General features: G+C 43.3%; 1 protein-coding gene across 6 annotated transcripts in view; it reads right to left on the reverse strand.

Moving 5' to 3' along the window:
* Nucleotides 1–14,256, reverse strand: part of CC2D2A (coiled-coil and C2 domain containing 2A) — a 139,577-nt gene that overhangs the window by 93,172 nt on the left and 32,149 nt on the right. For 5 of the 6 annotated variants that reach the window (XM_075128023.1, XM_075128024.1, XM_048848784.2 and 2 more), the window contains 5 exons: nucleotides 12,055–12,153; nucleotides 10,806–10,988; nucleotides 9,520–9,676; nucleotides 5,959–6,095; nucleotides 4,691–4,822 (listed from right to left, as the gene is read on the reverse strand). In XM_075128023.1, the coding sequence (XP_074984124.1) occupies nucleotides 4,691–4,822; nucleotides 5,959–6,095; nucleotides 9,520–9,676; nucleotides 10,806–10,988; nucleotides 12,055–12,153 (708 nt within the window). The remainder of the gene's footprint in view (nucleotides 1–4,690; nucleotides 4,823–5,958; nucleotides 6,096–9,519; nucleotides 9,677–10,805; nucleotides 10,989–12,054; nucleotides 12,154–14,256) is intronic. The other variant, XM_075128025.1, reaches the window with a different exon arrangement.

The raw sequence follows: 14,256 nt of genomic DNA on the forward strand, positions 1-14,256 counted from the left end.
TACACATTTCCTGATAAGAAATTTTCAGCCCAGGAAGCTGCCATGACTCTTAGGAAATAAGCCCAGATGGAAGAGGCAGACCTTATTCTGTGGGCCTCCAAAATGGCCCAGAGGATCCACCCTGATAGAGGCTTCTACCCCTTTAATGCTGAGTGACATACAACAAAGAGGGGCTTAGATTTCCTAAACAACTTGATGTGGCCAACATCAAGTGCTTGGCAGCTTCTCTTTGGGAGGAGGAATAGCTTCAGGTAGGAAGAGGAAGCACCAAGGAATTCTCCTTGAGTTCAAGGATGAACGCTTGAGATGCCAAATAGCCAGCAGCCTGCAAAGTGAAGTAGTCTGACTCTGAACTGGAGATTTTGCTCAGACTGGGCACTGAAGGAACCATATAGAGAAGCTGGAACTGAGAGCAGGAAAGCACACAAAATCTCCTCCTGGCCAGTTGGTTTGGGGTGTGCTCTGCTTTTCTTCTGAAGGAGTGGCTTTCCCTTTAGTTATTTTGGTATGACCAGGAGAGATGAAAAGGCCACTTTGCTTCCCCATAATGCTGCAGAGAAATACTCGTATTAGTCAGGCCCAGTGAGATCTGTGATTTGAGTTCAAGGGGAAAGGACATTAGGGACAGTGTTTTGGACCTCGCATCCCCCTACCACTGTCTACAACGTCTTCTAGGGGATTCCACTGCTTCACAACAGCCCTCCACAGCCCAAAGGGAAGCAGGGATGGATGATCAGATAGTCTTCATAGTAAAGCAGTTGCAACCAAGACTGGCAGAAGAGCACAATGCGCTCCTTACTGGCCTCAGCTGATCTCTTCTTAAGAGCCTGATGCTGGGACAGCTGATCAAATATTCCATGTACAAGTACCATCACAACTAGGGTGGATGGTGATGGAATGCCGCTTGCAGCCTCTCTGTCAGTGCCACGAGGACTTCAGCTGCTGCACTGCTCCTCTCCAGGTATGGTGACAGGGAAGAAAAACCTCTGGCCTGGCTGATCATTATGCCCTTGCTACCTCCTGACAAAAGTCGACACAGCTTGAAGTACGTGCACTTGAAGCACGCAACAAGGGTCTCCAGCGCAGAACCAGATGAGCATATGCTTTATCCTCTCAACAAGCTTATTCACCATCTTATATAGCTGTTCTTACCAGGCAGAGTCCCTCAGGAAGGAATAATGCATCCTCCCTTTTTGGGCAGAGAATCAAACCTGAAATCAATTCAGGGATTGTAGAGGACAAGAGCCCTAGTTTTCTTACATTTTTCTTTTTTTTTATTTGATTTTCTTACGTTTGTCTTTGTTTCAGCTCTGCAGCAGGCGAGATATTGGGTAAAATTTTCAAAAGGCCATAAGTGACTTTAGAGCTGAAGTCCCATTGTCAAAAGTGACTTGGACACACATGAGCTTATGTCTCACCGAAATTCAGCAGGACTCAAGGGCCTAAGGTTTTTTTTGCAAATGAGAATTAGGTATTTTTGCAATTTTACCCCTAGTCAACATGCCTGCACTGTGGAGGCAGAACAGAAACTGGAAAGGATCTCCAGATAAGCATGGTTAGTCCTTCCCTGCCAATAGAGTGCAGATTTAGTTTTGCCTCTTTCTGCAGTGCAGGTCCATTAGTAGATCTGTGGAACTGGATTTGATGGAGAATTATGTATTTGTAATTGTCACTAGGGCCAGCTGATAAGCAACTTTCAGACTGGTATTACAGCAGCAGCCAGGGCCAGCTCCAGGCACCAGCAAAGGAAGCAGGTGCCTGGAGCAGCCAACAGAAAGGGGCGACACTCCGTCAGTTATTGGGGTGGCATGTCCGGGTCTTCGGCAGCAATTCAGTGGCGAGTCCTTCACTCCCTCCCTTCCACTTCAGCGGCACTTTGGCAGCAGCTCGATCGGTTTTTTTTGTTTGTTTGTTTTTTTCGCCGCTTGGGGCAGCAAAAAAGCTGGAGTCGGCCCTGGCAGCAGCTGGAAGAATTCTTAGTTCACAAAAGTGGTAGCCTTGTTATATTCTAATGCAGGGGTCGGCAACCTTTCAGAAGTGGTGTGCCGAGTCTTCATTTATTCACTTTAATTTGAGGTTTCGTGTGCCAGTAATACATTTTGACGTTTTTCAGAAGGTCTCTCTCTATAAGTCTATACATTATATAACTAAACTATTGTTGTATGTAAAGTAAACAAGGTTTTCAAAATGTTTAAGAAGCTTCATTTAAAACTAAATTAAAATGCTGATCTTACACCGCCAGCCCGCTCAGCCCGCTGCCAGCCTCAGGTTCCGTTCACCTATGCTGGCAGCAGGCTGAGCGGGGCCTGCGGCCGGGACCCCGGCTGGCAAGGGGCCAGCAGCCTGAGCGGGGCCAGCAGCCGGGACCCCAGACCGGCAGTGGGCTGAGTGGCTCAGCCTGCTGCCAGTCTGGGGTTCCGTCCGCCGGCTTCTGCCAGCCTGGGTCCTGGCTGCCGGCCTGGGATCCTGGCCCTGCCCACATAGAGTGGGTACCTACCTTCTCCCTAGTTCTAGTCCATTCTCTTCCTCTCTCTCTGCACTGAGCTGAGGCGGGAGTGCACTGAGCACAGGGCTGGGGGTTGGGGTGTAGGGTCTGGCCAGGAGCTAGAATGAGGGAGGGGATTCAGGGTTGAGGCAGGAGGTTTGGGGGTGGAGTGCTTACCTGGGCAGTTCCCATTTGGTGCGAGGGGTGGGGGTGGGAATGGGAATGTAGGGGGTGCAAGAGTCAGGACATGGGGTGTGGTGGGGGGCTGGGTATGTGGGGGGGTGCAGTAGTCAGGGCAAGAGCTGTGGGGGGGCAGGGTATGGGGGGTGCTGGAGTCAGGGCTGGGGTCGTAGTGGGTGCAGGGGTCAGGGCAGAGGGCTGGGGGTGTGGGCTAGGTCGTGGGGGTGCTCCCAGCCCCCTTCCCTGAGTGGTTCATGGCAGAGGGCTGGAGGGGATATGCCCTGATGCCACCCCCCGTCCCCATGGTCCCGTCCCCACCTTGTCTCCGCCTCTTCCCCAGAGCAGCGAGTGCGTTGCGGATCTGCTTCTCCCTCTCGCTCGCAAGGGCCATCAGCTGATCAGCAGCAGGGAGGAGGAGGAGGAGGAACGCAGCACACTGGGGGAAGAGGCGGGGGGGGGAGCTTGCCTGCTCTGCAGCAGCAGCCGGCAGGACCAAGCTTCTTCACCCTGCCTCGGGGGAGGGAAAGAGGGGAGGAGACAAGCGGGCCGGGGCGGGCAGGATTTTTAATGGCACGCTGCTGCCTGCCGGGGTCCCAGCCTGGGTTCGGCAGCGGGCTGAGTGGGCTGGGACTCGGCAGGCAGCAGCGTGCCATTAAAAAATCGGCTTGCATGCCAACTGTGGCACGCGTGCCATAAGTTGCCGACCCCGTTCTAATGTGTCGTGGTCTCTCCAAAGAAGGAAAGAAAGTTTTAAGAAATAGAGTCATTAAAGTGAAACTCAGCTTGTTTGAATCTGTCCACACTAGATTATTTTTTTCTTTGCACAAGTGTAGCTACACCAATGCAGCTTCACTGTGCAAATTCCTAGGCTAGATGTGCTGCACCAATGTAAAAAGACACTTGAACTGGTACAGCTTAACCCAGTGCAAGTCACTTTTTACAGGAGGGCACCACATTTAGGGGCTTGGACTGGTCTACCCATAACAGTATAAGACACCCATTGTAGACAAATCCTTGAATTAGTCATTAAATTTCATAATTAAGGATTCCTGAGTGTATAGTACCCAAAATGGCAGATGAAATTTAATGTTGAGAAATGCAAAGTAATGCACATTGGAAAACATCATCCTAACTATAGATATACAATGATGGGGTCTAAATTAGCTATTGCCACTCAAGAAAGAGATCTTGGAGTCATTGTAGATAGTTCTCTGAAATCATCCATTCAATGTGCAGTGGCAGTCAAAAAAGCGAACACAATGTTGGGAATCATCAAGAAAGGAATAGATAATAGGACAGAAAATATCATACTGCCTCTAAATAAATGGTACGCCCACACCTAGAATACTGCGGGCAGACGTGGTCGCCCCATCTCAAAAAAGATATATTGGAATTGGAAAAGGTTCAGAAAAGGGCATCAAAAATGATTAGGGGTATAGAACAGCTTCCATATGAGGAGAGATTAATAAGACTGGGAATTTTCAGCTTGGAAAAGAGGCGACTGAGGGGGGATATGATAGAGGTCTATAAAATCATAAGTGGTATAGAGAAAGTAAATAAGGAAGTGCTATTTACTCCTTCTCATAGTACAAGAACAAGGGGCCACCAAATGAAATGAATAGGTAGCAGGTTTAAAATAAACACAAGAAAGTATTTTTTCACGTAACATGTTGTCAACCTCTGGAAAGATCCTTGCCAGAGGGTGTTGCGAAGCCAATACTATAACGGGGTTCAAAAGGGAGCTAGATAGATTCATGGAAGATAGCCGTTGATGGACCTATTAGCCAGGATGGGGAGGAATGGTGTCCCTAGCCTCTGTTTGCCAGAAGCTGGGACTGGGTGACAGGGCATGGATCACTTGATGATAACCTGTCTGTTCATTCCCTTTGGGGCACTTGACATTGGCCACTGTCAGAGGACAGGATACTGGGCTTGATGGACCTTCGGTCTGACCTAGCATGGCCATTCTTATGTTCTTAATACAAAATGGTGTCACAGTTACGGCATATATGAAAAGCAACCTACCTTTCTATACAAGGTTTCAAGTTCTGGTTCTATGTCTTCCTCCAATGAAAATATTGGAGGTCTCGTAGAAGATTGTTTAATTGGACTAGGCAATGCTAAGAGTTTGCCATCATCTCCAAACCACCTTTTCCCCTATGAATAATAAAGTGAGATAACATTTTTTGTAACTTTCATATGGGAATGACTTGCAATTATACTATTATTCCAGAAAATAAGATCCCACATTTCAGGAGACACTTAGCTTTTAAATCTTTTTCTTAAAGCAAGCAAACAAGCAAAACAATTTAAGCATGAGTAACTCGTGACTAGCATCCGCCATATGTTTTAGTTGATTCAAACAGAAAATTTTGAGTATACTGCAGTCTACTGACAAGCCCCAGGCCCAAACGAGATACATCTAAGGATCCTGCCTGAACCTTGCCGATGCTACAATTTTTCTTAATCTCCCAACGCTGCACATTTTAAGAAACATACTAATGTAGACAAGGCATATGATGCAAACTGCATGCTTGTTGATATAACTAAAACTACAATCAATTTCATGGCTAGGTCCATCAATAGCTATTAGCCAAGATAGTCAGGGATCCAATCTTGTGCTCTGGGAGTCCTTAGCCTTTGAGTGCCAGAAGCTGGCAGTGGATGACAGGGGAAGCATCACTCAAAGACTACCTGTTCTGTGCATTCCTGCTGAAGCACCTGGCATTGGCCACTGTCAGAAGACAGGATACTGGGCTAGGTGGACCATTGGTCTGACCCAGTATGGCTGTTCTGTTGTTCTTAATCTGTCTAACCAAGATGTTATGCAAATCTTAAATTAAATTTTATAGTGCTCACTTTTGATTTACTTTAATTTTCTAATAAATAATAACAATAACCAGCTCTTACATAACACTTTTCATCAGCAGATAGCAAAGCACTTTATAAAAGAGTTCATTATCATTATCCCCATTTCACAGATAGGAAACTGAGGCACAGAGCACTCAGTTTGGGTGGGAGGTACCTGGCCTGAAGCACTCAGTTGTTGCCAATTCCCCCCAAAATGCTTACTTTCTAATAAAAACCTTCCAAAATTCTGATGCTGCTCTCAGACTGTTTTTTTAAATATATGTGGCCCATCTGCTAGTGTGATTATTAATGCTTCACCTGAAGGGTAACAAAATAAAAAAGTAATAAACATCATAAGGAAAGGGTCTGAATTTTGAACACTCCTGTTTGTGACATAAAAAGAACCTGAAACAGACACTGGTAATAATGTAGTGGCGACTTACCTGCTCCTGTCTCAGTATTCTGTTCTCTAGAATATTTTGATTAGATAGTGACACAATGGGCCTTTCTCCTGTGTAAAGACCCTCATCTTCTAGGTACCTCGGCTGCATGTTTTCAGGCACCTTCTGAGACACAGGCACTAAAGAGCAATCAAATATTCAAATATGAAAGATATTTTATAACTGGAGATATAATATATCAGCTTTCTAAGGACCTATAGTGTTTTTTTAAAACTACCTTGATATTTTGCTGCTACAAAGGGAATACCCTAAAAATGCTGTCTGTGAAATTTGCCTGATGGCAATAACTAATATTGTTTATGTACAGAACCAAAGCAGCTCTTATTTCCATAATAAGGACAGATGTATAATTTACAACAACATTCTACATATTTATTTATATTTAAAGTAACTTAGTTTTAATGAATAACATAAAAATAATTACTATGCTAATTAATAAGTGTTTTTTGGTGATGGTGTTTTGGGGCTGTTTGTTCATTTTTGGGCATTGCCTGTATTATTTCCCAATATAGCTGATTCATACACTCTGAGGCATGAACTCAAAACTTTCTAGATAGCAGCACCCACTCGGGCTGTACACACACACTATGTCCTCACACCTCAACTTTCTATACAATGGGGTATATATATCGGGGTGTATATAAGGAGCACAGATCTAATTATCACTGTGTTTTCTCCATTAAATCAAGAATACAGTCACCAACACTGAGGCCACTGGAAGCTGAAGCTGTCTGACGCAAAGCACCCAGAACTGAGAACTCGAGAATACCGTCATCAAAGATGTTGACATTGAGAAAGATCCAGATATCAATGCTAGTACATACTGGTTATGGGTTAGAGAAGAGTTGAGAGACTGATGGCTCTATTTCTTCTTCCTCCTCCTTCACAGAATGAGGCTGGGAAGCAAAAGCTTTTGAGGACTTGGCAGGCCCAGTGAGTGGACTTGGCAATGGCTCCTGCCTCAATGCTGGATTTTGGGAAACATGACCACTAAGTTAGCAAGCTCCTACGGTTGCTTAGTGTGATTCTCAGCAAGTCTAAGGGGGAAAACAATTGAGGACAGTTGGCAGTTTTTCCAAGAGACATTATTAAGGGTACAAGAGCAAACTATCCCACTGCGAAGGAAAGATAGGAAGTCTGGCAAGAGACAACCCTGGCTTAACCAGGAGATCTGCAATTATCTGAAACTCAAAAAAGAGATCTACAAAAAGTGGAAACTAGGTCAAATTACAAAGAATGACTATAAACAAATAATACGAATTTGAAGGGACAAAATTAGAAGGCCAAGGCACAAAATGCGATTAAACTAACTAGGACATAAAGGGTAGCAAGCAAACGTATAAATACATTAGAAGCAAGAGGAAGACCAAGGACAGGGTAGGCCCCTTACTCAATGGGGGGGGATAATAACAGAAAATGTGGAAATGGCAGAAGTGTTAAATGATTATTTTTTCGTTTCAGTTTCAGTAAATGCCAGTGAAAATGAGGTCGAATCAGAGGCTAAAATAGAGAAAGAAAAAGTTAAGAATTACTTAGACAAGTTAGATGGTTCAAGTCACCAGAGCCCGATGAAATACATCCTAGAATAATCAAGGAACTGACTGAAGACATAGGCACGGGAAATATGGGTGCGGGGGGTGCTGTAGCACCCCCGGGGTCCAGGCTGCCAGCCTTGTGCCCGGGGGAGAGGGGGATGGACAGGGGTAAGGAGGCTGGCTTTCAGCACCCCCACTATTAAACATGTTTCAGCGCTACTGACTGAAGAGATATCTGAGCCATTAGCGACTATCTTTGAAAGGTCGTGGAAGATGGGAGAGATTTCAGAGGACTGGAAAAGGGCAAATATAGTGCCCAACTATAAAAAGGGAAATAAGGACAACCTGGGGAATTACAGACAAGTCAGCTTAACTTCAGCACCTGGAAAGATAATGGAGCAAATAACAAAACAATCAATTTGTAGACACCTAAAAGATACTAAGTTGAGAAGTAAGAGTCAGCATGGATTTGTCAAGAGCAACTAGTGTCAAACCAACCTGATAGCTTTCTTTGACAGGGTAACAAGCCTTGTGGAGAGGGGGAAGTGGTAAATGTGGTATATCTTGACTTTAGGAAGGCTTTTGATACAGTCTCGCATGACCTTCTCATAAACAAACTAGGGAAATACAACCTAGATGGAGCTACTATAAAGTGGGTGCATAACTGGCTGGAAAACCATTCCCAGAGAGTAGTTATTCGTGGTTCACAGTCAAGATGGAAGGGCATACTGAGTGGGTTCTGAAGTAAATAGGATTAAATTCAATAAGGACAAATACAAAGTACTCCACTTAGGAAGGAACAATCAGTTGCACACATACAAAATGGGAGATGGCTGCCTACGAAGGAGTACTGCGGAAAGGGATCCGAGTGTCACAGTGGATCACAAGCTTAATATGAGTTAACAGTGTAACTAACACTGTTGCAAAAAAAGCAAACATAATTCTGGGATGTATTAGCAGGAGTGTTGTAAGTAAGACACGAGAAGTAATTCTTCCGCTCTACTCCGCACTGATTAGGCCCCAGCTGGAATACTGTGTCCAGTTCTGGGTGACATATTTCAGGAAAGATGTGGAGAAATTGGGAAAATGTCCAGAGAAGAGCAACAAAAATACTTAAAGGTCTAGAAAACATGATCTATGAGGGAAGATGGAAAAAACTGGGTTTTTGTTTAGCCTGGAGGGGAAGACTGAGAGGGGACATAACTGTTTTCAAGTACATAAAAGGTTGTTACAAGGAGGAGGGGTGAAAAATGTCCTCCTTAACCTCTGAGGATAGGACAAAAAAGCAATGGGCTTAAATTGCAGCAAGGGAGGTTTAGGTTGGACATTAGGAAAAACTTCCTCTCAGGGTAGTTAAACACTGGAATAAACTGCCTATCGAGGTTGTGGAATCTCGATCATTGGAAATTTTTAAGAGCAGGTTTGATAAACACCTGTCAGGAATTGTGTAGATAATACTTAGTCCTGCCATGAGTGCAGGGGACTGGACTAGATCAGTGGTTCTCAAAGCTGGTCCACCGCTTGTTCAGTGAAAGCCCCTGGCGGGCCGGACCAGTTTGATTACCAGCTGCGTCCACAGGTTCAGCCGATCGCGGCTCCCACTGGCAGCGGTTCGCCGCTCCAGGCCAATGGGGGCTGCAGGAAGGGCAGCCAGCATGTTCAGCCGATCGCGGCTCCCACTGGCCGCGGTTCGCCGCTCCAGGCCAATGGGGGCTGCAGGAAGGGCAGCCAGCATGTCCCTTGGCCCGTGCCGCTTTCCCACTGGACATTGAGAACCACTGGACTAGATGATCTCTTGAAGTCCCTTCCAGTTCTATGATTCTATGAAAGTCTAACATATGAGACAACTTAGTTAGGTCTCTGTGCTTCAAGACTCCCCCTCAGGCACAGATTCCTCTGGCTGTACCTGCAGTACCACAGAGATCCTCAGTCAACAGGTGCTATTGGAGGTTAGAGTATGTTATATTCAGTTAAATTAACCAACAAAAGAAAAAAATGCACATCATACCTGTTAGGATGCTTGGAGTGAACAAAATTTCTCTTTCCTTCTGCAGTCGCTCAGAGTAGCTTTTGTAATCTGCAGGTTTTACTACTAGAAAATCACGAGCCATTTGATCAATAATGAATAAATCTTCTCTATCATTAACAAGGCAGTCCTCTTCATCCTAGATTTTAGATGTAAAAAATTATTAGTTCTTTTGTTTAGTACAAAATTCTGGTCTGGAAGGCATCAACCTCACAATTTTCCATGCAATCAGAAAAATGGGTTTTATTTAAATTATGCTGTACAGTACGTCCTTGCTATAACGAACCCCTCGGGAATCCAAGCCATTTATTCTTTGTAGCCAGGGGTTCATTACAGCAAGAGAGACCCATCGCGAGGGATGCAGGGGCAACAGTTCCTCCAGCACTGGGCTGCAGCAGGGGCTGAAGGAGCCGTCAGCCCCTGCCACGGCAGGATCCAGGTACCAGGTTCATTATATTCTAGGTTCATTATTATGAAAGGCATTATAGCGAGGCTGTGCTGTATTTGATAAAGCTAGTTATTCACATTCATACACTGGAATGATCAAAATCAATATCATCATAATTTACTCAAGACGTTAGCAAGTTACTGTATGTTAGAGTATTGGAAATAGAAACTCCATTTCATCTTAACAAAACGTACAGTTTACTAAAAATATGTTAATTGGGACAGATTCTACCACCTTTACTGACACTGAGTAGTACACTAGTCTGCCAGTCATCCCCTTGGAATGAATGAGACAATTTGTGGGGGAAGATACTGCTCAATGTGAGAAAGGTGGAAGATTTAGGCCTGGAGTTACCACCTTGGATTATCAACTATGATCACTTTTCCTTTATGTCTTGTCATCCTACTTTCATATTGTCTTGAAAAAGTAGCCTATCATAATTTTTTTTTCAGTCTCTTTAATAAACATGCAATATTATCCTTAGGTAAAATTGACATCTACTGATACAATGTCTACTGATTTGTTCAATTTACTATGAAACTCTATTTTCTCATATATGGCTATGCAGCTTTACAAGGCTTCTGCATCAAGAGTGTAAATTATTTGTTATATAATTGTTAAGCAAGAAGTACTTCACTGCTAAAAAAAAGCACTAATTGCAAAGAAAATAAACTTCTAGCTCATATCTGTTTTGAAAACGTAATCCCAACATTTTGTTTTTAAAATAAATTACACAATAAGTCAGTTTTTATTAAATGGATAAGCAAAAGTTAGCATAAAATGTCTGAATAAAAATATGAAAAAAGTGTATGATTTGTACCATTTCATCCTCTATTTGTTCTTGCTGATAGCTTACTATAGATTCCTGTTCTTCCCCTTCCTCTTGATTTGATTCACTCTTTTTTTTGTTCTTAGTTTCTTCCTTTATATTCTCTGGTTCAGGATCAAAATTGAAAGTAAAAAAATTATATGCTTCTTCAGCAGAAGGAAAATCAGTCTGGATCTAAGGAGAGAAGGCATCATTTATTTAAGATCATGTTTACCATTTTTTTAATACAAGTAAAACAACTAAAACTATCCTTTCACGAGTAACAGCAATAACGTTTTGAATCATTAAAAAAATATCACACAAACACCAAAACATTGAAATCAAGCATCTGTTAAATAGTTTATATATCAAAACACTTTTACCATTCATATCTTTACTACTTAATAAAACATTTATAGTAAGGTTTTTAAAATATCAACTTCTTCAGTTTTAATTTGCTCATCTTTTTAAATACAAACATACTTGGGAAATGATCAGAGACCAGGATTATGCTGTGAAAGCTAAAGCCTCGCATGTGGGGGAGGCAGAAGGGCATCTTACATACAGCAGTTTCTAGAGATATTTTGCACACAGAAATCACAAGCAGGAACAATGCCCTCTGAGGGAGTTTAGAGGGGCACAATGAGATGTGACTTCTACACCTTCCATGCTGAAGGCCCCAGAGTCTACCAGACAGTACTGAGGGGGTGGGGGGCAGAGACATTGTCCAGTCCTGCCTCCTGTAGCACAGCTTGCAGTGATATGATGCCATATGTGCCTACACTCAAGAAGCACAAGTTTGGGACTCTTCTGCCCCTGCACAAAAAGTCAAAATCTGCCCCTAATAGGCAGAACTAATCTTTAAAATTTATATTTAGTGACTCAATTAACAGCAGTATTTTGTTACCACACATATAACATGGAGGAGTATTATTGTGGCTGTCAATCAATGACAGAGGACTGTCTAACAAGAAGTGAGAGCTCCTATGGGCCCTAATCCCTGGGCCCATATTGCTCTGATTTCACAATTCACGTTTTATCAGAGATTTTTGTGGCTATTTTTAATATTTGTTGGTAGAGTTGCTATGGGTTTATGAAGATGATCACATTTTAATTGTTTATTACATTCCTAAGCACCCTGACAATGGGGAGTGCATTTTGCAAAGTTAGGTCCCTGCCAGCTGCCAGCTGCTCCACGCAGTGACATCGAGCCCCACTGAGGTCAGTAAAGTTTGCTGTTATTAAGGAAAACGATTCTTACGTGTGACTTTTGCTTGAGTTTTTTGACAGAATCACGAAACTTGACTTTAGAAGACGTCTGGCATTCATCCTCTTGCATGTATCTTGACTCATCATCAGACTGCATTAAAGTTATCACACAAGTTATTTACAGACACAGCAAAATGAAGGTGGTGAGTAGTTCGGTGTACAGATTAACTGTTGCATGTTTACAGTACAATTTTATTCTGATCAAAAGGTTATTAGAAAGTGGGTGCATTTGCTAGTTACAGTTAACTCTTTTCTCTTCTAAAGCAAAACAAAACTACTCAAACCATTGTGTGATCCTGATTATGAAAGGAGGGATAGAAACAACAATTTATGAAAGTGGAACTGAATACTACATTCACACACCAACATGACCTACTGTTCTTCCTATATATTTTGTATACTGGAATTACTGCGTCCCATTGATTATCTTCATTTTACTAAGTTTCCATGATGCCTATTATATCAATATCCTCATTTAATGCCAGCCTCTCTAGTTCATCCACCTTAGTATTTAAATTTCTAAAATTTGTATATAAGCACTTGTACATTTTGTCAATATTCACTTGCTTGCCTTTGTGTGTTACATTTAAATGGAACTCCTATGTTCGACTGTCCTCATTAGCTCCTACTTGTACTTTACCAACTTTCTATCCTCTTTACAAGCATATAAAGTTCCTCCTTTAATAAATTCATCCATAAGAGATGTCTCCACCTGAACCTTGTGCTCCTTTGCATCCATAAACTTTTCCCCAGCCTTTAGTTTAAAAAATCCTCTACAACCTTTTTCATTTTACAAGCCAGCTCTCTGTTTCCTTTTTAGGTTTAGGTAGAGCCTATCCTTCCTGTAAAAGCTCTTCCTTTCCCAAAAGGTTCCTTAGTTTCTAATAGCTCAAAACCCTCCTCCCTGCGCCATTGTCTCATCCACACATTGAGACCCTGCAATTCCGCCTGCTTTCCTGGCCCAGCAGGTGGAATTGGAAGCATTTCAGTTAATGCTATCATGGAGGTCCTGGACTTCAATCTCTTACCTAGCAGCCTAAATTTGGCCTGCAGGATCACTCTCCTACCTTTGCCTACATCATTGGTACTTACATATGCCACAACCACTGGCTCCTCCCCAGCACTGCACATTCGTCTGTCTTGTGAGATCCACAGCCATTGCAGCAGGCAATTTATTATGTGGTTCTCCGGGTCATCACAATCCCAACTATCTATGCTTCTAATAATCAAATCCCCCATTATTATTATTACCTTCTTCTTCCTAGTAACTGGGATTCCCTCCCCAGGAGGGGTATCCTCAATGTGAGAGGATACAGTGACACCATCTGCAAACTATGGGTTTGTTTCCCTCCACTCCAGCTTGATGCTCCTCTTCCCCAAAAATGTCATCCTCCTTTATAGCATGGAGGCATGTCAAACTCAAGGGTGGGACCCATCTATTGTGTCTGTGAAAATCTTCACTGTGTACCTCTGTCTCCCTTAGCTCCTCCAGTTCACCCAGTCTGGTCTCAAGAGCCAATACTGTGTCTCTAAGGGCCATGAGTTGCTTGCACCATATGCACACATACACCATCTGCCCAAGACAGGTAATCGTGTATGCTGCATTCAGTGCAATAAACTAGACTGCCCTCACTCTGATGCTGGACTACTGCCTGCATTACTTTTAGTCTTCAGGGTTTTTTTTGGTTGGTTGGTTAGGTTAGGGTTTTTTAGGGGCGGGGAGGGTGTTAGTGGTCTAAATTCAGAGTATTTTTGTTAGGTGTATCTGCCTCTCACACTCCTCAAAACTTCCATTTGCTAGCTCCTCCAGGAGTTTTGGACCTGATTTTTTAAAAACTTCAGTTCTCCTTGAGTTAACCCCGCCCGCTTGCCAAGTGATTCTAAAGGAGTTAGGGATCAAAGGATAGCAGGCTAGAGTCTCATTATCTAGCCTAGTCTAGCATGTCAGTAGGCTCAGGACACAGCCCCCACAATACAACACACTGTAATATTTAAAGCAAGCAAGCACACAGCAAGCAAGCAAGCAACCAGACAACCTCACCTTGAGGATCATGTAGTCTCTCCTCCCTCACCTGGAGGACTGCCTCGCAAAACTCCCAATTGCTGCTCCTGCTTGCTAGCTCCCCGGTGGCTTAGGAACGGACTTTTTAAACCCCGTTCTCCCTTACTTACCCCATCTCCTTATCAACATAAA

The sequence above is a fragment of the Caretta caretta genome, chromosome 4 (genome assembly GCF_965140235.1).
Source record: "Caretta caretta isolate rCarCar2 chromosome 4, rCarCar1.hap1, whole genome shotgun sequence".
Classification (NCBI taxonomy): domain Eukaryota; kingdom Metazoa; phylum Chordata; order Testudines; family Cheloniidae; genus Caretta; species Caretta caretta.